The following is a 21,201-nucleotide window of genomic DNA, read 5'->3' on the forward strand; positions in this document are numbered from 1 at the left end:
CTAGGTGGGACATGAAGGTACCCAGGCTCACCACCTCTGGCAAGTCCCGGGACATATAGTGGTAGGAAGAAATACTTATAAGGAAAGACAAAGGAGGTATTAGAACAACTGGGTTAAACACAAGAAACAGTTATCAGACTAGCCAGGTCCTTCTCATTTCCGTAATAACACATATGCAACATCTACTAGAATACCCAGCATTGCTGAAAAGGCACAACAGTTGCAGTGAAATATAGCTACCTGAACTCAGATATCCAAGCTAAAGGAAAAATTGAAGAAGTGTATTCCAGGGCTTCTTTTAAAACAGCAGAAGTATTGTATAAAAACATTTCCCTGGACAGTAGCATTAAAATGAGAAACATTAACATCTGCATCTTGCTTCAGCTAGTACAAAATTTCATCGTAGCAAATGGAAACCACCAATGGCTGCTCTACAACAGCCCGAAAAGCAATGAAAGGGAGCTCACTGACTGCAAAACTGCAGATTGCTCCTAGCTCTGTGCATCTCAAAATACATTCTGGAGCAGAAAATCTTGTTCCTCTAGAAGGGAACAGAGTTTTTTAAAAAAACACCAAGAGAGAACGGTGTCATTTGCCTGGTTATTTGAGACCTTCCACATTTCCAGAGGAGAGAGATTCCAGAGCTGCCCATTATGAGGAACACTCCTCCTTGTATTTCTGGTAAGCATCCAGTATCTCCTTGACAACACTTGGATCATCAAGTGTGGTGACATCTCCCATGTTGCTTGATTCTTCAGTGACTACTTTCCTCAGCAGCCTTCTCATGATCTTCCCTGATCGGGTTTTAGGAAGACGTTTCACCACCTGCAGAGAAGGGAAAGACACACCTATATTAGAACCTGGGTCCTGCTGGAAACCACAAGGAAATTTGGCTGAACTATCCTAAGCCTGACACACTATCTCATGGGCATAGCTCCTTTGAGGCTCCTGGGAAATACTAGACCATTGAGCACACTAGTTTATGTCCAAGGAAAGGAGCGTCGCTAGCATCAATTCCTCATGCTATAAATTTTATGCTTATTTAAGTGGACTTTGTCCCCCATTTACTCATTGCTGTGTATCTCCAGGCTAGGTGCTGCAGGACGCACAGTTCTTTGGAGAATCAGGTCCCGAATAAGCTGTTAACTATTGAACTAGAAAGCTAGTTACATTTGAAAACTCAGATGACACAGATCTCCACACATTACCAGAACAGACACACATATTCCCCGTTAGAGGGCAGGAATATGAAGCACACAATACTGCACGCCAGCTACAGGGACTCCTACTTAAGGGTAGCTCCTGTCTGCTCGTTTCTCCCTGCCTGATTACATCTGTCAGCCTACATGTCTTCCTTCATAACTAGAAGAACGTTAAATGTCTTGGCTACACTTCCTGCAAAGGACTTAGCAGCAGATTCAAAGGCTTTAGCATAAACTTGAGCCTGGTAAAGAGTTCTCAGGCACTGAACAGAGATGCTAGCAGGTCCCACATTTTGCTACATGATCAGGCCAGTATTAAAAGCATTAACTAACATGCAAGGAAAGAGTTGTCGGACTTCTCTGCAGGACTACCCCCAAACACAGGCATTTCCTTGCAAATCTGCAAGTTCTGAACGCTGCTCCAATCCACTGAGAATGTCCTGGGTTGTTCCAAGTTGAATGAGCCACTCTTGCCAGCTCCTGTGGTATTTTGTAACCTGTGCCTTGGTGTCCACCTTCCAAGCATGTGGCTAAAGCAGAGCCCCTCAAAGAAGGGCTCTGGTCACTGCCTCCAAGCAGAGAGTGGAATGGATGCAGGTGGGCCTTGGGGGCAGCTAAGAGGCAGCTTTGTGCACTCTTCCCAAACACATAAAGGGAGCTGCTGAAAGGTGAGGAGACTTCAGACAGAGCCTGGAGTCCATCAGTGCTCCCAGAGTCAGGATGAATACATGTCAGAGTTATGCAACAGAAACAGCCAGTGCTTTGAGACCCAGGGTTGATGATACTGATCAATGCAAAATAGCTGGGCAGTGGACTCTCAGTGACACTGAAGGTTGTGGCATTTCTCTACAGCTTGGTGGGGTTTTATCAAGGGGTTAGCCGAGAGCAAGAGCTGTATGGAGCAGTAATGGTGCTGAATGGTGAACAGGGACATCAAGCACATCTTGAGGCACTGGGGTTCCCCTCTGCCAGAGCTTTTGCCAAGCATGGTGCTCTCAACACTCTGTGCATCCCATTTAAAGGGTTGTTCAGCACTTGGCCCAAATGGAGCAGCCTCAGGGTAGCTCTGATATGTGCTCTGTAACAGCCCCACTGAGAAGCTGCTCCGCAGGCTGGAGCAGCTGTAGTATCCCAGCCACCCTCTGGGTCACTGCTGATCCTCAGGCATGAAGAAGGAGCATAGGCAGACCACTGCACCTGCCCTCCCCTCATGCTAGTTCTATGTTCCTGCTTCTTTGTCCTGCCACAGAGGGATGACAGACAGCACTGCAGGCAGGAAGGTGAGGCTGGCCCAATGTGACCATTCCCGCTCCTGGTACCAGTTAGTCTCCCACTTACCAGAATGTGGTCAGGCACAGCATATTTTGCTATCTTGGAAGCCACTATGGTTTTGAGCTCTTCTTTCACACGGTCTATATGAGTTGTCTGCTCCTTTAGCACTATGAAAGCAAAGGCACCTGCAAGACAAATGAGCATAAGCCACATACCTCATATTAGATCCTGGCTGGCAAGACCAGAGATCCTCATTTAAATGCTGAGGCAGGTTTCAAATCATTCCTATGTGCAATCTAGGGGCTGCCAAGAAAACCATAGATCCTGTTTACAAAAGGGAGTCAGATTCCAGCCCTCAAATGATAGCCCAGCCTTGTCTTGGCATCTACAGACCAGACAGATCTCAGTGACAACGACAACTCAACATAAATCACAAAAGTGTCATTGGGATCAAAAGCTGGCCAACACAAACCAGCTATTCCCATTCTGTTCAAAGGACATCTCTGAGCACGATCCTTTTAAAGGAAGCTCATATGAAAACACTATATGCTAAAACAGTTTAGGGAGTAATACCTTTATCCAGCTTAGGAAGATGCAGTTATTTTCATGGCTCTCTTTGCCTCTTGGGGCTGCAATGCAAATCAACCTAAGGATAACTGCCCCCCCATTCCCTAAGCACCTCCTAACATGCAGCCCAGGTTACAAATTAAGGAAAATATACATAGATGTCATGTCAGGGCACTGCTTTTCACATACCTTCTCCTTTGATCTTGTGTGGATACCCAATCACAGCTGTCTCAGGGACCTCAGGATGATCAGCCTTCACAAAAAGTGAAACAAAAATACACAGAGCATAACAACTGCTTCAAGCCCTGCAGAGTATGTGCCAGTTGCTCTAGGAACAAAACACCTTGCCATATCTTACCCTCCCCGGGCAGATCCTGCTGACAGCACAATAGGAAAGCTGGATGCCACCTTCCTACAGCATGGTCAGCTGGTGGCCACAGCCATGGCCATGTCTCTGGGAGTAACATTTACTCACTGGATTGGCCCTGCTTTTAAACACACAAATAAGAACTCTTACATACACTGCTAAGCCCACTGCACACCAAGCTGGATTTGCACCAGCTGGAAACCTGCTTTCTCCTTCTTTGTGCTCTTGTCTGTGCATGACTACGGTCCCAGGTGGTGACTGGCCATGGCCCAATCACAAGCCAAACCAGTCCTGCATTGCTCTGTGCCACAGGGAACTATTGCTAGCAGAGCAAAAGCGATGCTACCAACATCACAGTCCACATTTGACTGGTGTTTACAAGTGCCCAAAGCGCACCAGAAGGCAGAAAAAAATCAGGCTTCTTCATCTTCCCAGAAGGGGGAAAGGGTTGTTTCACCAAATCCATATTTTTATTATGCTAGACAACAGTGATTTATTCTGTCACACTTCAGAGTTTAATTTAACATTGGTCTGCAGTATGAAGAGAATTTGGGTTACAGATCAGAAGAAATTGCATATCTGAATCCCACACCAAAGACTGGATTATGCTATCTTAAATTAGATTAAAATATGAAAGGAAACATCACAAAGTAATCTAAGCACATAAATACATTTGCGTATACACATGCATATACATACATAGAGAGGGAGAGAACTGGATCCTGTATCTACCATCAGAAACCCACAGAGACAAAAAAAATCAGAGAGGAGAAAGTAGGATCCTGTGTGCTACACGAACACAGTTCAGGTTTACCAAATGTTACATTTAAGTGCCGTTTGCAGGCAAGGCACATAATATATAAATAAATATTCAGGTCAAGCTTTGAAAATAAAGGCTCTGAAGACTTTTTGTTTTCAATTCCCTGAGCTAATATTATTTTCTCTCAGAATGACAAGTTAGCTTCGCAGCTGATGTGAATCAAGGTTGCTTCGTATTTAACACTGATGAATTCTCAGCCATACTCCGCTAGTTCAGACAAGCAAGAACCACAGATTTAGGAAGGAGAGGTTAGGTGTTAGCAGAGGGGAAGGAATAAACAGGAGAGATAATCCCTTATAGAAACTCCACCAGCATCCAAAATTACAACTGCAACAGTACGTCACTGAAACACAGCTCTGACAGTCTGACTGCAGGGACTGCTCATGGTGTGTCTCCTCTCACTTGCCCATTTGTTGTCTCCTTAATAAGGGAGCTGTTTCCTTTTGCACATTTTCTAGTCATTGTGCATCAAGCTGTGTGTATGTAGGGACAGGGGTTTGAGGGCAAGAGGTCCTGCACTTGTTTAAATTCATAAAGCTTCTTTGAAAGGGCCACCCTGCCTCACAGATATGCCCTGTCAAGGCACCTCTACCTGCTTGGAACTTACCATTGCATCTTCTATCTCTGCTGTCCCAAGCCTGTGTCCGCTGATGTTAATGACATCATCCATGCGCCCTGTTATCTGGTAATAGCCTTTCTTGGTCCTGTAAGCACCATCCCCCGTGAAGTAGTAACCTACAACAAAGACATGTGGGTGGTCAGCAGCAAGAAGTGTGCCAGCCTGTTGCTTTGGGCTCTAACGCAGAATAGACTATGCTCTATGGTGGTGAGTAGGGTAGGGTGGATCAGGTAGCTCACAAGGCCTCCTAAGCTTACAGCTGCGTGACATGCCACACACCATTTCCCACTTCCCTCTGCAATCCTGAACCTTCGTCTGGTCTACCTGGGCTGTGCTGGCTCCTAGTAAGCACCTGAGCAGCACCAGGACAGTGCTCAGTTCTCTGCCAAGATGGGCAAAATGACTGTAGGCAATCAGCCAGATCTAGTGACTGATGTCCCTGTAGTAAACCAAGTCGAGAAACACAACACAGGATTCGTTGGATTTACAAAACCAAGGAGGGGCTCTCTGATCTTCCTAGGCTTTACACACCTACAGCTGCACATCAGTGGTGTGCTCACACCTGGTGCATACAGCACTAAGATAAAACCACTTCAAATGCCATTTGCCATCATGCCGTAGGCTCTTGGTCAAACTAAGATCTGCTGCTAGCTATAGCTCATGGAAAACTACAACTGTTCAGCTGAATGGGAGCAGTTCTATTACATTTTGTACATGGGAACACTGCCAGTTTTTTTAATCACTTACACTGGGACTGATGAAAAGCCATTTTCCCTCCTGGCTAACAAAGATTCAGATCCCAGATAACAGTCCCTCTCCACCATATGAGCACTGCAGAAACACTGCTATCAGGTTAGCCAGAAAAAAAACCCAACCCATGACAAGCATGGCTTTTGGAGAGTCTAAAACTTTTGATGGAAACTGAAAAAGACCCAATGGTTGCAGGAAACTCCAGTGCCACTGAGGACACGTCTGGTGACACAAATTGTATTGGCTCTTCATCAAAGACACATCCACATCTGAATTGTTCCTGTGGCACTTCTAAGCAGCAGCAGGCAGCTAGTACTGTGAAATTTAAAGGTGGTTCTTGCCAGGACCCATTATTGGCCAATTCATGGACTTTCAGTCATGCCTCCTGCCCTTCCAAATCAATTAAACAACTATCAACTAAATACCAACAAGATTTCAGATGCAAACATTTAGTGAGTAATAAAGGATGACGGGCTCATTAAATTTCTCCTATGAGTGTCCCATTCTTATTTTCCAAACCTTTTGGTACAACTGCTCAAGGGTAGGAAGGCTCTGAAGAGGGATCTGGACAGGCTGGATTGATGGGCTGAGGTCAATTGCATGAGGTTTAATAAGGCCAAGTGCCGGGTCCTGCACTTCGGTCACAACAACCCCATGCAACGCTACAGGCTTGGGGAGGAGTGGCTGGAGAGCTGCCCAGCAGAAAAGGCCCTGGGCATGCTGGTTGACAGCCAGCTGGACATGAGCCAGCAGTGTGCCCAGGTGGCCAAAAAGGACGATAGCATCCTGGCCTGTATCAGAAGTAGTCTGGCCAGCAGCAGACTGGAAGTGATCGTGCCCCTGTACTCAGCACTGGTGAGGCCGCACCCCGAATACTGTGTTCAGTTTTGGGCCCCTCACTACAACAAGGACATTGAGTGGCTGGAGCATGTCCAGAGAAGGGCAACGAAGCTGGTGAGGGGTCTGGAGAACAAGTCTTGTGAGGACCAGCTGAGGGAGCTGGGGTTGTTTAGTCTGGAGGAGAGGAGGCTGAGGGAGACCTTATCGCTCCCTACAGCTACCTGAAAGGGGGTTGTGGTGTGTCTTTTCTCCCAAATAACTAGCAATAGAAAGAAAGGAAATGGCCTCAAGTTGTGTCAGGGGAAGTTTAGACTGGATATTAGGAAAAATTTCTTTACTGAGAGAGTCATCAAACATTGGAACAGGCTGCCCAGGGAGGTGGTGGATTCACCATCACTGGAGGTGTTCAAAAAATGTGTAGACATGGCACTTTGGGACATTGTTTAGAGGGCATGGTGGTGTTGGGTGGATGATTGGACTTGATGATCTTAAAGGTCTTTGCCAACCTTAATGATGCTATGATTCTATGATCTTACAGGATTGGCTCTCTAATGCCTATTTCCAAGTGCAACACAAAAGGCCCCAAAGAAAAGGTATTTCGACTTTAAAATTTGGGCATTAAAAATTTCTAAAAAATACATTCCATTTTGACAGCTAGAAACATCAACACTATCTAAGACCATCAGTGCATGCTTGCAACACGTGACACACAACCCCAAGGAACCAAGATCTGGCTGGTACAGAAATATCAGGAAGTGAAAATATTCAGTGTGCTTATACTGCAGTGCAAACCGCCTTCCCTTGGCACTTTTCTTACCTGGATAGGCTTTGAAATAGGCATCAACAAATCGCTGGTGATCTCCATAGATTGTTCTTGCCATGCCAGGCCATGGCTGGGCAATGCAGAGCGCACCAGACACATCATTGCCCTCTATAACCTTTCCCTGCAGGTTCAAGCACAGGAACAAAATAGCAATAGTAAGCGCTTCTGTATCATTGATCTGGCAAGAGTCACCCTGTTGCTCACTGCAGATTGCCAGTGGAGGGTCACAGGTGGAGAAAACAAATCCACTCTTGGAGCTACTATGCATCACCTGTATCATGCCTTCCTCACCCCTTGAGATCAGTGGCACAGCAGATAAGACAGTTTTAAGACTAAAAGGAAAGTGAGTTGTATGATTCTCTGGAGGGCAAGGCCAGCAAAGATGACAGCAAAGATGGGCCAAGCAGCCAGAGGATGTCTGGGATGACGCTAGCAGGGACATGCCTGGACTCCTGCCTTCCACTTTCACTTTTGTTAACTGCTACATTCCCTTACCAAACTGTATATGGAGGAGATTACATGCTTTACTGTTTAACAGAGCACTGGAGCACAGATGGGTATCACTCTGCACAGTTTCACAGGCCAGTACCAGTTCTCTCACAAAACACGCACAGTTGCAGGGCCTCATGCCTTGCATTTCCCTTGGAAAACTCCACTAGTCCTGTTGGCTGCTCCAGTCTTGCCACATCACTGGATGTTGCATGCACTGGTCCAACTGTTCAGCTCCCTGATTCCCAGGAGCTGTGTGACTTTAGGCTTGCTCTCATAAATGGAGGCAGCAGCTCTTAAGTGTAAGACCATAAAAGTGGTGCTGAAAATGCAAATACCCCTCTAGATATCTGCAGACAGCTTGCAATGCCCAGCTGGCAATCTATACGGACATTTGAGACATGCTTGATATATAAATTGCTCATCTATTCCACTATTTTAATAGAGGAACAAACATCCTCCCAGATCCTGTTCCTCTGCCATCAGGAAGGTGATTAAGGCAGAAACAAGCAGCAACTTCTCTTTCGGGCACCCAACACAGCCTCAACTCACGTTCTCATCCATCAGCACGGGCACAATCCCAAAGAAAGGTCTCATAGCCATAGCTGGAATGATCTCAGCTTTCTCCTCTGAAGGCCGTGGGGCAATGCAGATGCCACCAGTTTCTGGAAGAATAATGAATAACAAAATATTTGGGGTCCATCCAATGCTGGATGAAAGCAAATGCCAGCTCTTTGTAGTTAAATAAGAGAATAGCGAAGCCACCTTGCAATAAAAAGCCACTGGGAAGGAACTATGCAACACCAAGTAGCAGAGCTGTCTGAAAGCAGCACAGACCTGATAAACCAAGAGCTCCTTGTGAATACAGGAAAGGCTTACACATAGAAAAATGTCTGGCAAGCCAGGATGACACCTCCAAGACCTGTTCTATCTACAAGGGGTCACTGCAGCAGGTAGAGAGCAGAGCTGCAGGCAGATCCCCCCCTCGGTGAGCTTGGATCAAGAGCTACTCCTACTCCCTGTTTGCATGGTGCATCATTCAGTGCTGGCTGCAAAAATTGCTGCCCACTGTGTACATCAGTGACAAACCACCGTGTGGCCAAGCAGCCGCTTCAGGGGAAGACCAGCTCCCCATGCCCTAGAGCATCAGGATCGCTGACGTCTGCCTTAGCTCTTCAAAAGCTCAGAGGAGAGCAGTACGTGGGCTACAGCAGCTGGCTTTGTACCTGACAGCCTGCGGACCCTGCAGCAGCAGCCACAACGTGTGTGTTCAAGACCCTTCCCACAGTCCCATCCGTGGCAAGTCAATCAGGCGCAGTGAAGACCCCAGTGATTCAGCCCAGGTACTCTGTTCCCTACAGCTGGCCCTAAGTCAGCTCACAGATAAAGCTATTCCTCCAGCTACCAACCAGCAATGAACACAGGCAGCTCTAACACACACTTGCACCCTGGCCAGGTCCTTCTCTCCCTAACAGGGCTGCCTGGTGGCAGGGACAGTACTCACCAACCCTATTTCCTACCCTAAAAGTGATTTTACAGGGAAAGTATAAGCATGTCAGAGGATTTATCTCCCGGTGCTGTTTTTACAGCTATCTAAGGTTAGTATGAAAAGTAATTCAGACTCCTGAAGTGCTATTATTCACAGAGTATGAGATTAATCTACCCCATACAGGCAGGTTGAGCTTATATTCAATTCAAAATTTAACCTTTTAATCATCCTTTTTCATTCCTGCTACAATGAACATTAAATCAGATTCCAACCTTAATCAGATCTTTTCTATTCTAAAACTAATTCAGAAACACAAGAGAGAAACAAAAAACAAAGGAGCATTAGGCTTTTAAAAATACAGCTCTATAAATAAAGGTATATTCTGCCACTTTGAGAGTGCATTCCTCTACCGGCTTTGCTGAGGTTGTGAAAACTGAAACCAGGGGTTGGAAAGGCTGAACTTGACCCTGAATTTGCATCCAGTTGCCCTGATGTGGCTATGAAGAGGAGTCTCTCTGAGGAACCCTAAGCATCAGACCTGCAGAAAATAGTTTCACAATGGGGCTTACGCATAGAATTATTTCACATTTCATTGATGGGCATGCATCCACTTCATATGTTTCTGTTTATTTTGAAAGGGTCATCTTGAATTTTTTTCGGAAAAAGAAAAAAGAACCCCAGACAGCCGCTCTTCTCTGTTTGCACAGACAAAATCTGCATCAGAGCTGGGAACTTGATTAAGCTGATGGTTGCTCTTCCTAAGCTAGTACTCATTCTGAATACAGCACTGCAAGCTATGTTTCAACATGGGTTTTGCCACATCCTACACATCCTGCAGCCAGCTGCACAAAAGGCAGCAAAGTGACATTCCAGAGGCAGTTGCATAGTGGCAGGGGCACTTTAAAAAATATTTGCATGGTAAAGACCTATTTTAAACTGGTTTAAAAGTACCCATTTTAGCCACTGACAGATGACAGCTAGCAAGGCTTGTAGGTTCTACCCTGCCCTTTTGAAGTCTGTCTCTTTAGAGGCAGACCTGACAGAAGACAAGCCATGTTTCCACGTCACCTGTGCCCATGCTGTCGCCGTAGTGCAAATCCACCCAGACTTTAAGCAAGGACAGCAGAGTCTGAGCCGAGATGGTGATGCATCGAAACAGCCTCCCCGCTGCCATGGGTAAATCATCTCCGGCAGCAGGGTGGAGCATGTACTCTCTGCCACCGTTGTCTTCACCATCACAGATAGACTGGACTGACTACTTCAGGGGGAATCCATCTCAGAAGCATCAGCCCAGTCCAAATCACTGTAAGATTATGCCAACAACAAAAGGGCCTGTTCAGAGATGCCTTTCAAAACCAGCTTTTGTTCACAGCTTTACTTTTTTATAAAACCAACAACAAAAGTAAAAATACCAAGTATCTCTTCTGCACTGTGAAGAACTACACCTGAAACTCAAATACAGCTTTGATTCCATTATCGTCAATCTCAGCACAGCACTACCTAATATTTTAACAGTAAGAGCCATAGGAATTTTCCATCTCTCTCATGTGCACATACCACACTACTTAAATTGCTTCTTGTAATTTCTATCTCACTCATTTGCTCATCCCAAAGACTTTTGACTGGATTCTTAAATCACCATTTGCTGATCTTTATACCTACCAGGCTTTATCAGCTGGCAACAGGTTGCTGCTTCAAAGAGCAACATACTGAAGAGGACACTGCATACAGCAGTACAATTAACAAGCTATATTGAAATTGTATACAAGAGGTGACACTGCAGTACCACAACCAGCATCCAAACTGTTTCTATGATCTCCTTCCATGCTCCCCTTATATTCAAATGGCATATATAACATTTCCAAGATTTATTTGGCTTCCTCTTTACTGGAAGCATCAACTGTGGAGAAAGATTGATTCTACTTTCTAACAAAATTAATTCCATTCATATTTATCATTATATCATGCTTCCAGGAGCTGGTAGCTGTTTACCTGCAAAACTATGTCTGGTTCAAGGTAAGAACAAGCACTCTGCACTTACAAAACTGTCCAGCAAATCTTCTTTAGTCTCTCACCTGACAGTTGTTGCTCCAAACACCCAGGAGAAAAACATTTTAATATAAGATCTAACCCTGTACTTGAGGAAAAAATAGACAACACTGAACGCACCAGTTAACTGAAGGCAAACAAAAAAATGTTAGGACAAAAAAAAGATTCTTCGCAACTCCATCACTGTACAGTAATCAACTGCTTCTCCATGGTGTTTTACTTCAGAGCAGTGAGGAGGAAAGCATAAAGCACCTAGCCAGTCAGCTTTCTTTCTGCTCAGCATGTGAGAACCCAGATGGTTTAAGACACCCGTGAATTGAAGTAGACAGTAGTTAACATTGCTGCTCTGAATTCTGAGGTTGTTTTATTTCAAATCTGAAAATAAAAAGAGTCTGCGAGTCCGTTCTGGATTAAATGGAACCTGGTTGTGTGCCAGAAGTTAATTCATCACATTGAGATGGGTCACAGGGATCCTGAAGAGAAAGCCTGCTAGCAGAAATGCGGATGAAATCAGGAGCAGCTTGACTGGAAAGGGAATGAATATTCTGCCCAACGGCAGCTAGAAATTGAAGAATAGGGATGTCTTTTTTTCAGCAAAGGCAGAATGCCAGCAGCTGTGCTGCATCCTTGAAGTCCATGGCTCCATGTCAAACTGTGGTTCACAACTTGAGAAGGACATATTGCGAGACACCTTTAGCGACTCTTGAATGTTGGTGACCAGAAGAGAGGACCGGGTGCTGAGGAAGGAGCTGGGAAAGAGCTGCAGGACTCCTTCAAGCGCAGGGGCCCTACCGGCCAGCACAGCCCCAGCCAGAGTGCAGTGCTGTGGCCTCTCTCTGCTGCTGGCCAGGCAGGGCAGGAGGCAGGGACCAGCTCTTCTCCAACTGGACAGGGATATATGAGAGCAAGTCACTCTGTCCAGCAGGTTCTAGACAGGAAATGATCCAAACAGTTGGGCCAAGTGTGTTGCCAAAACACAAGCAGGCTCCTTTTTGAGGCATCAAAGGTCCAGGGCCAAAGCAACTACAGGGTACTACTTCACTCATGGGAGAAGCTGCTCCCAGGCAGCCCTGCCGGGTGACAGCCACTGTCCCCTACCCACCTGATGGACAGCCGTCAAGTCTCAACCCACTCCTTCCCAATCCGCCAGAGCAGCTGCACTAGGTCCCTTTGACTACACAGCTTAGTCTTCAGCCCTCCTCTGACCGTTCCCCTGAGGGGAAACAAAGCACACTTAAGTACAGATTGCGCCTATACAGTGCTATAAATGCCTTTTCATCATAAGACTGTATCAAGGTCAGTACAGTTGCATAAATAATTGAAAATGAGGTTTCCAATTCAAGCTGCCTACTCCCAGCTTTGCCCAGAAATTCAATCTCTGCCTCCTGTTTCTAGAACCAATTGAGATTTTCCAGCATTCAAAATATCAACAAACATTTAGAGGGGAAAAAAAAAAAAAAACAAACCCACAACATTGCTATTGCTTTTATGTGCTGTTACATTGCTATTATGCACTGAAACTCCCCAGTGACTTTCAAAAGCTGATCAAAATGCCAGGAAGGTTTTCTTGACAGACTTGCTGGATCGAATTGAAATGTGTTAATGCTTCTCTACCCACCAAAAGTCTGTCAACGGTCAGGGCCCTCCACGCTCCCCAAAGATGTCTTTTACCTGTCTGCCACCACGTGTCCACAAGGGTGCAGCGCCCTTCTCCCACCACATGGTAGAACCACTGCCAGGCTTCGTGGTTGATGGGCTCTCCCACTAGACCAAAATAAGAAAGGAAGCAGCCTGAGACTCAGGGGGGTGCAGACAGTTCACTCTCCCTTTTGGTGCACTACACGCTGAACATACGATCTTTAAGCAGAATGCTTACGGCATTTTTGTTAGGATATGCAAAGGACTGCCATGCACTCATGTAACCAAGGACTGACTTTTTCCAGACCAAAAGGCAAGCAATAAATAGCACTGAAAGTATATAATCAATGCAGGTCATGTGTAAGAACCTCTAGAATCCTAAATAACGCAAGAAAATGCTGCTTGGATCACCTATGCCAGTAAAATTCAAGGTGATGTAATTTACCGTTGGATAAATCTTTTTAGCAAAGAATGTGATCCTGAAAAATAAGCTAGAAAACAGGCAATCACACTAAAGTTCAATGGCCCCAATTTCAGTTTGTTTCTCCTTCTGCTGTGAAAATATCTGAAAAGCCAGACAGGGAGCCTGCTTTATCATCTATTTTTAACCACATCCCATCTGGTCAGTTGAGCTCCTCTTGTACCTTCATTTCACCAGCTAGAACCCCCTGTCTTTTTCAGATGAAGATTTCATGCCCTTTACCTGATCCCAAGGTCTTCAAGGAAGATCTGTCATATTTCTTCACCCACTCTTCTCCATAATTCAGCAGCAAACGTATAGCCGTAGGTGCTCCATAAAACTGATTGATTTTCAGCCTTTGCACCACTTCCCAGTAACGACCTGCAAAATCACAAACAGGCTTTGTATCTGTCTAGCACTGACATACCACTGCAAATGCTCAGCGGGTGTTTGCCCACTTGCCACCGGCTGGGGGGGCTTTTTTTTTTTTTTTTTTTTTTTTTTTCCCCTCTCCACTCTGGATGCATAGATGTTCCTGAATGTTGTAGACACATGTTCCAAAGAAATGAAGCTTACCTCCCCTGAGCAGGCAGGTCACACTGGACAGATTTCTAAATCTCCTTGGTCACACTGACATGTCTAGCCAAACCTTTGCCCACCACTTCCTCACCTGGGTCAGGGTACACTGGCGTGCTTTCAAACAGGCCCCTCTCCACTCTGGATGCATAGATGTTCCTGAATGTTGTAGACACATGTTCCAAAGAAATGAAGCTTACCTCCCCTGAGCAGGCAGGTCACACTGGACAGATTTCTAAATCTCCTTGGTCACACTGACATGTCTAGCCAAACCTTTGCCCACCACTTCCTCACCTGGGTCAGGGTACACTGGCGTGCTTTCAAACAGGACAGAGGTGGCTCCATTGCAGAGTGGTCCATACACAACATAGCTATGTCCCGTGATCCAGCCAATGTCAGCCACACAGCCAAAAACATCGCCTTGCTGGTAGTCAAATACATACTGCAAAGATAAATGTAAGGCCAGCTGACTGTCCGTTGGCAGGCGCAAAGAGCTTAAAGGTAAGGTGTTGGACTGGACATCCAAAGTGGGAGCAAGAGAGTTCACGGGGCAAGTGGAGCCAGGCACACGGGACACAGAAGCACAAAGGCCAGCCCAAGGTGAGGAAGCAAGTCAGAGGGACCAGTACCAGGGCTTCCAGGCTCCTGACTGCTTTTACATAGGGAGTATGGCTGTACCAACAGCTGCTCAGATTTGGAGCAAAGCTACGACCAAAGCCCAGAGCCCTGGATACCTAAGGTTGCCTACTCCAGCAGTCCACATGGGAGAGCTGACTCTGAACTGCAGAGAAGCTGCAGGCCTCAGGGGCGCAGACCACTCACCAATATCAACAGGTTTCCATGAGGAAGATGGAGATGCCGATAGGTGCCCATGAAACATTTCTGAGAAATGTTCTTAGCTGCTCAGCTTCTCTATCAGTGTATTGCTTTCCAGCTGCTACCCAATCCCTGCTCATCAAATTCAAGATAAAGACCTTGGAGAACTCATTATCTTGTCTTGGTTATGGAAAACGCTTCCCACTGTAAACCTAACTCCTCTACTGTACGGTGAAGAGATTCTGACTCACAAGGCAGAGTCAGCTTTATGTTTTAAATGAAAGAAAGTGGATCAGAACTAAAAGAAAACCCCATGGGTGTGTGACAAGTGTGTCACACATGAGTGTGCAAAGACCACAAAGGCCACACAGGTCAGCTGATTTCTCTACTTAGGACAGCCAATTCTCACCTTACTTTTGCAAGTGCTTTTCCTGCTCAGACTCTGAAGTACCTCAAAAGGGACCGCAGCTGCATACAGTGCCTCCCTGCATGTCTGCACCAGGGTGCAGGTTCTACCTTCTGGACTAAGAAAGAAAGAGATGCCCTGGAGATTACACTTCACTTAAAAGAGCTGACATAACAAATACCATTCATGCAGAGAAGTCTGACACTGGCACATTCAAATCTTCTAAAAATTCAACTGCGTCAACCTAAAGAAAGAAAACCTCTGCCTGAATTGTGTGTAATTACAAACAGGGTGATACCACTAATGCCAGATGGAGATCTTTCACTGCAGCCCTCTCCACATTTCACTGTTACCTTTTCATATGCAGAGCTCAGACCAGAAGCTTCAAGAAGCAGCACCTTGACTTTTGTTTTTTCCATGAGAAAGGGGATTAAAACATTTAGCCTAGATCACATAGAAAAGCAGAGCAAAGGTGCAACCACAGAGCATGAATATAATTTTTGATCTTCAGACAAGTGCTATGCAAAGAGGTTGTTTTAAGAGTCCAAATCCTCTCTGAAAGAGAAAAGGCCAGCATTCCACTGCAACATACTACAGTAATGTCCACATCATCAATGCCAGTAAGATACTTAGCAGAATCTCCTCAGCTGCATCACTTTAATGTCCGCAAATTCTTGCCTGCAACACCAGCACCTTTTACAGGCAAAAGTAGCAGCACTGTGGTTTCCTTCCTTTCATAACTCTAGGCTCTGGTTTGCACAGTAGTACATTCTCCAGGAACAAATCCTGAAAATTACATGTTCCCAGTCAGTCTTCAGTTTTTTTACACCCAAGAAGCCAATTGGGCAGCTAATACAGAATACAGTATGGTATCAGTCCAAATCCCTCTCGTTAGTACTGTCAGAAGATAAGTGAATCTTTCCAGAGGATGCAGCTGAGTTACCTTGTGCGTGAGAGCAGCGTACAGCAGGTATCCGGCCTGGGTGTGAACAATTCCTTTGGGTTTCCCAGTGCTGCCGGAGGTATACAGCATGAAAAGCATGTCTTCACTGTCCATGCTCTCTGGAGTGCATACAGAAGCTGCCTTGGCCATCTCCTAAGGAAAAAAAAAGGTGGTAATGACAGAAGGATTTTGGCTATATGAAGCCAACTGATACTGCATCTGCTAAGTGTGTCAGCAGTGTCCAGAGACAAGAACCACCATTGCTGTTGCCCCCTCACAAATGTCCATGGACGTATCATAGGTTGTATGTGCTCACCTAGTGGAAACGTTCCTGCGGATGCACAGCGTCTAGGCTTTCCACCACCTCTGCTAGGCACAGAAGTCAAGGGGAATTGACCAGATAATTCAGGTCATAGCTTACATTTCAAGCCTTTGCAAACTGCTGGTAGAAAAAAATAAAGCGTGACTGCAAACATGAACCACACTTCACAGCAGCAGCATGGCTGACTGGATACTGTTTAGGACCGTCTTTTTCTGTTGAAAACTGCAGTGCTACAGTTAAAACTGTGCATTCATCTCCATTCCCTGGCCATAACAGTAGATGACCACCCTGTCCATTTCATCCCCAAATTCTAATTGCTTCTACCCATGAGAAGGAGAGTGCTTTACTCTCCTGCCTCTGTCACTTTTCTCATACTCCACTGTTTGACTAGGTGGGCGGGAGCCTCTTCTCCCCGCTACGGTTAGAACCACGGGAGGAAAGGATGCAATGTCCTACTAGGTCAGAGCAAATTTTTGGTCCAGTTTGTGTGCCCAGTCCAGCAGAAGAAGGAGAAATAATGTGCTTTGAAAGAGATGCTTGTGGTCACTGAACACTGTAGCAGTAGAATGCTTGTCTGCCCAGACTGTAGATTTTTCAGGTTCAACGTTGTTCTTATCCGTGTACAAACTTGTAATAACCACTGCGTGTTCCAGATGCTCAACATATGGCTGTAAAAAAAGCACAGCTGGCTTGCCTCTCTCAAGCTCTGTACTGTCCGAGATGAATAATGATTCCTGCAAGGCTTATTAGGTGGCTCTTTGAAGGAATTTCTAGGCACTGCCTTTTTACAAGCATACACTGTAAACATGCTGTATTTACAAGGGAACACTACCAACGGCGGGTCCAGTTGTTTAAAAGTGTCTGATAAACAAAGCTTAATAAAATATGAAGAGTTGATAGGGTCAGATGTAATTCTTAGCCTCTGAGTTACAGAACTCCTGCTCATCTCACGTATTTCTTGTGACATTTCAGCACTGCCAATTCAGACCGACTTGACAGTTTTTGAAACTAAGATGGAGTTCTCATATGCTCCATTACAACATGAGCTTAAATTTTGCAGTAAGCCATTGTACAAGAGCTAGAAACCACAACTGCTGTAAAGATCAGTGATGACAAGAATTAACAGCATTAATGGTTTAATTCTTGTTATGTTTCAGACCCTACAGCTGCCAATGGGCTGAGCTTAGCTCTTGGATCACTAAAGCACCTCAGGCTGTTTGCAGACTAAGGAAAATGGTCAGAATGTTGCTTTGTGGAGTAAGAAGGAGTAAGACAATTTCCGAATAAAACCTGCCTTCTCTGTTTACCTTACCCTAGTAGTTGCTCCTATCTCATGTGACCAGCACAGGGACTCCTGAGTAATTATCTTGCCTGCAGATGGGTGATTTCCAGGCATTATTACGATGAGCAGTTTCTGTTTACTGCTGCCAGCAAACTGATAAAACTACTTCTGCATTAATCTGCAGTCCCATGTATACCAGCTAAACACATTAAAACAACTAGTGTTTTCTTCCCCAGGAAGCACAGGTTCTATACATTCCCAAGCCATCACTGTCCTCCCATCCTGGGTTAACCACAAAACTGTCCATAGGCTGTATTAAGCCTCTCCAGGCTTAATAACAGTGCAGATTATTTCTGCACTGCCTTTCAGCAGCGTCCAGTCTGAGAGTGTGTATGTCAAACCATAACAGAGTGTCTGAACACAGTATAACAGCAGCAGCAATGGTATCAGTGCACTCTGGGCCTCAGGAAGCCCTCATTCCATAAATCTCAGCATTGTTTGTGAGACTACTAAAATGGAGCAGTATACCCCCTGCCCATGCTGACATGAATCAGACATAGATTGAGATGCTTCAACTCACAATCCTAGCAGGCTGTAAAGAGAGAAAATCCATTTGAGGATGAAGATCCAGATGCCACAAGGAGCATCTCCTTTTCATCAGCAGAACTCGGGTCCAAAAGGCACAGATGGAGGGAAGGATGATCTAGCCAACACTCAGACCTAAAAGGAGTCATCCAGAGTGCCAGTGGGTGTCTGCAGAGCTAAGGGACTGCAGGGACGTACCGGTGCTGTCGCTGCAACACAGCTGTATCCGTCAGCCCACCAGCGTACTGTGACAGCATGGGAAGAGCAGCACATGCTGAAAACCTGCTCCAGAGGCAGCATAAAGGCCAGTCATCACTGGCAGGTCTGGTGTGGCTACACTAGAGTGCCAAGCTGCAGTGCAGCAGCTGCTTCACAGGCTTTTAGCTCAGCACACATATGCAAGGAAAGTATGGAGACCGCCTGATCTTCCTCAGCTGCTGATTCCCAGCGTAGCCTACAGCAGATCAAAGACCAAAGCCAAATACCAGAGCGTGCATGATCTACACATTCAGCAAGACTCTCACATACATGTTCTGAATGGCCCTGCGATCAGGTCTCTCAGAGATGTCCGTGTTAGCTGGTCCCTACACTTATTCATGCACAACACTTCTCTCCCCCAGCACAGTAAACACCACATACTTCAAGAAACATCAGGGGAAACAGGCAAAGTTTACCAACACCAACATACCTCCTCAAGGGGAATATCACGGTCACCCATCTGGACTTTGTTATCTGTCCTCTGAGCCACAAAGACATGTTTGATGCTTGGACAGTTCTTCACAGCTTCATCTACAGTCATCTTCAGCTCTATGATTCGGCCTCCCCTGACTCCCTGGTTGTAGGTGATAACTGCTTTGCATCCAGCTAAAAAGAGAAAGAATTAGCAAACATACCAGCCTGTCTTCCAGGCTAGTATGTGCATCCTGCTTTCATTACTGTTGGGGATGATGTATAGGACAACATGTGTGACAAATACTCAGAACTTCTATCTATCAAAAACAGTGTCACTGACAAAAATACTTGAAAACCTGAGACTCACAGAGATTGGGGTAGCTGGAACCTCCATAGGTTATCTAGTCCATCTCCCCCACCCCAAGTCAGCATCCGCTCCAGCTAAACTATATCTGACAGATGTCAGCCCAGTCTTCCTAAAACACTCCAATGGTAGCTATTCTACCCTTTCCCCACCAGTCCACTCCAATGCCTTTCATAAACATGAGAAATTCTTTCCCAACCCCTAGCCAAAGTATCACTCACTGCAATTTAAATGCCTCCATTCCTGCCTAGCAAAGCCAACATGCCGAACAATTTCTTCCCAGTTACCTGTGTTATAGTCAATACTGCTGCTTTAGCCAAACAGCTCACGCACCGAAACCAGTGCAAGACTTCCCATGACCTTAGTGAACAAGAACCTTTGCACCTCTCTCATCCTCTCTTTGGGGCTGCATATAGGCATCCATTGCAAACTGAAGTGAACAGTAAAAAACTCAGTAGCCACTCGGAGGTGTTACCCTGCTCTGAGATACCTGCAGCCTTATGAAACTCACCTGTACCTTGAGGGGAAACCTCCTGGAAGCCACAGCACACAGCAGCACTCTGGCAGAGCACTTCAAATTGTACCACACTATGTCATTACAGAGCTGTGGCTGCAGAGAAAAGGCTCTTCAGCCCATCACCTCTACACAAGTGGCCAAAAGGGAGGGATAACTAAAACATGTACTTGCTCTCTACAGATTAACTCTATAAAAACAGGAAAAAAAAGCATGAGTTCCTGCAAGACTTATTCCCTCATACTAGCCATAAAAAAACTGATATGACTGCTAGGACATGAGCCACTTGCTATTTTGTTCTTCTGCTGGTATTTTTAGCATTACTTTTTACCTAATCACACTACAAGTGCTTTGGGCTAAGAACAGCTCGCTCTGTTGGTACAACGGCTAACAGAGCGGGGGCAGGCTGCCAACACTTCCAGTGCTATACGTAAATCACAGTATCACAATCGAGACTGCAGAATTAGCACTATGCTGGAGTATCAAAGAAACACTGCGATTATACGGCAAAAGAACAAATCAGGCCCCATTCCTAAGGTCTGGTTTTCCCTCCAGCTTCACGGCTGTCTGGCAGTAACCCGGCACAGACTGAAAGTTAAGCAATTTATATTTTAAGGCCAGAGGATACTGCATCTGCCACTAGGGAAAAGGCTCTTCACAGTACTTTGCAAAGAAGAGTGAACTATCCTGCCAGCTGAAAATGACCCCTTTCTCCTTCTGCCAAGAAAACACAGAATTGGGATACGTCTTGGAGCACTGTCCAGAGGGGTTTGTTCCCCAGTTTGCATCTACTTACAGTCCATGATCCTCCCAGCTAAGGACTCTGCACTGAATCCAGCGAAGACCACAGTGTGAACGGCACCAATCCTGGCGCAAGCCAGCATGGCTGCCACAGACAAGGGAGACACGGACATATAGATGGCCACCTTGTCCCCTTTCTGTATCCCATATTTCTTCAGGGTGTTGGCAAGACGGCAAGTCAGATCCAGAAGTTCCCTGCGGCACAGAAGCAATGCTGTCATGCGACCACACAACCTGTTCTACGTGGAGGAGCAAAAAAAGGATGAACCTGAACTGAGTGAGGCATCGCGATCACCTCCGGACCTCATCATCTCAGCAGTATAGGGCACTGCCAGCTTTTGCATCTTAAAGAAGAGTGGCCTGGGGTGTGGTGAGAGCCAGACTGCTCCTGCCATTGGGGAGAGAAGAAAAGGGGGGCAGAGAGCCACGCTTGCTGCAGAAGCACGAGCAAGAGCCACAGGCGCTACCCAGAGCTGCCAGGCTCTGGCACAGGGAGAGCAGCCAGCAAGCCAGTGGCTGGCCCGCCGCCATGCCT

At 45.9% G+C, this 21,201-nt stretch overlaps 1 protein-coding gene across 1 annotated transcript in view; it reads right to left on the bottom strand.

The window, feature by feature from the left end:
- Positions 1-496: 496 nt before the first annotated feature.
- Positions 497-21,201, bottom strand: part of ACSS1 (acyl-CoA synthetase short-chain family member 1) — a 31,812-nt gene continuing 11,107 nt past the window's right edge. Inside the window, exons 2-13 of the mRNA XM_010282369.1 lie at positions 20,662-20,861; positions 19,004-19,179; positions 16,127-16,279; positions 14,256-14,403; positions 13,629-13,766; positions 12,959-13,051; positions 8,302-8,414; positions 7,255-7,381; positions 4,836-4,963; positions 3,231-3,294; positions 2,541-2,659; positions 497-825 (exon numbers count right to left, since the gene is read on the bottom strand). Of these exons, the coding sequence (XP_010280671.1) occupies positions 652-825; positions 2,541-2,659; positions 3,231-3,294; positions 4,836-4,963; positions 7,255-7,381; positions 8,302-8,414; positions 12,959-13,051; positions 13,629-13,766; positions 14,256-14,403; positions 16,127-16,279; positions 19,004-19,179; positions 20,662-20,861 (1,633 nt within the window). The 3' untranslated portion in view covers positions 497-651. The remainder of the gene's footprint in view (positions 826-2,540; positions 2,660-3,230; positions 3,295-4,835; positions 4,964-7,254; positions 7,382-8,301; positions 8,415-12,958; positions 13,052-13,628; positions 13,767-14,255; positions 14,404-16,126; positions 16,280-19,003; positions 19,180-20,661; positions 20,862-21,201) is intronic.

The sequence above is a fragment of the Phaethon lepturus genome, unplaced genomic scaffold, assembly GCF_000687285.1.
Source record: "Phaethon lepturus isolate BGI_N335 unplaced genomic scaffold, ASM68728v1 scaffold13772, whole genome shotgun sequence".
NCBI classification, from domain to species: domain Eukaryota; kingdom Metazoa; phylum Chordata; class Aves; order Phaethontiformes; family Phaethontidae; genus Phaethon; species Phaethon lepturus.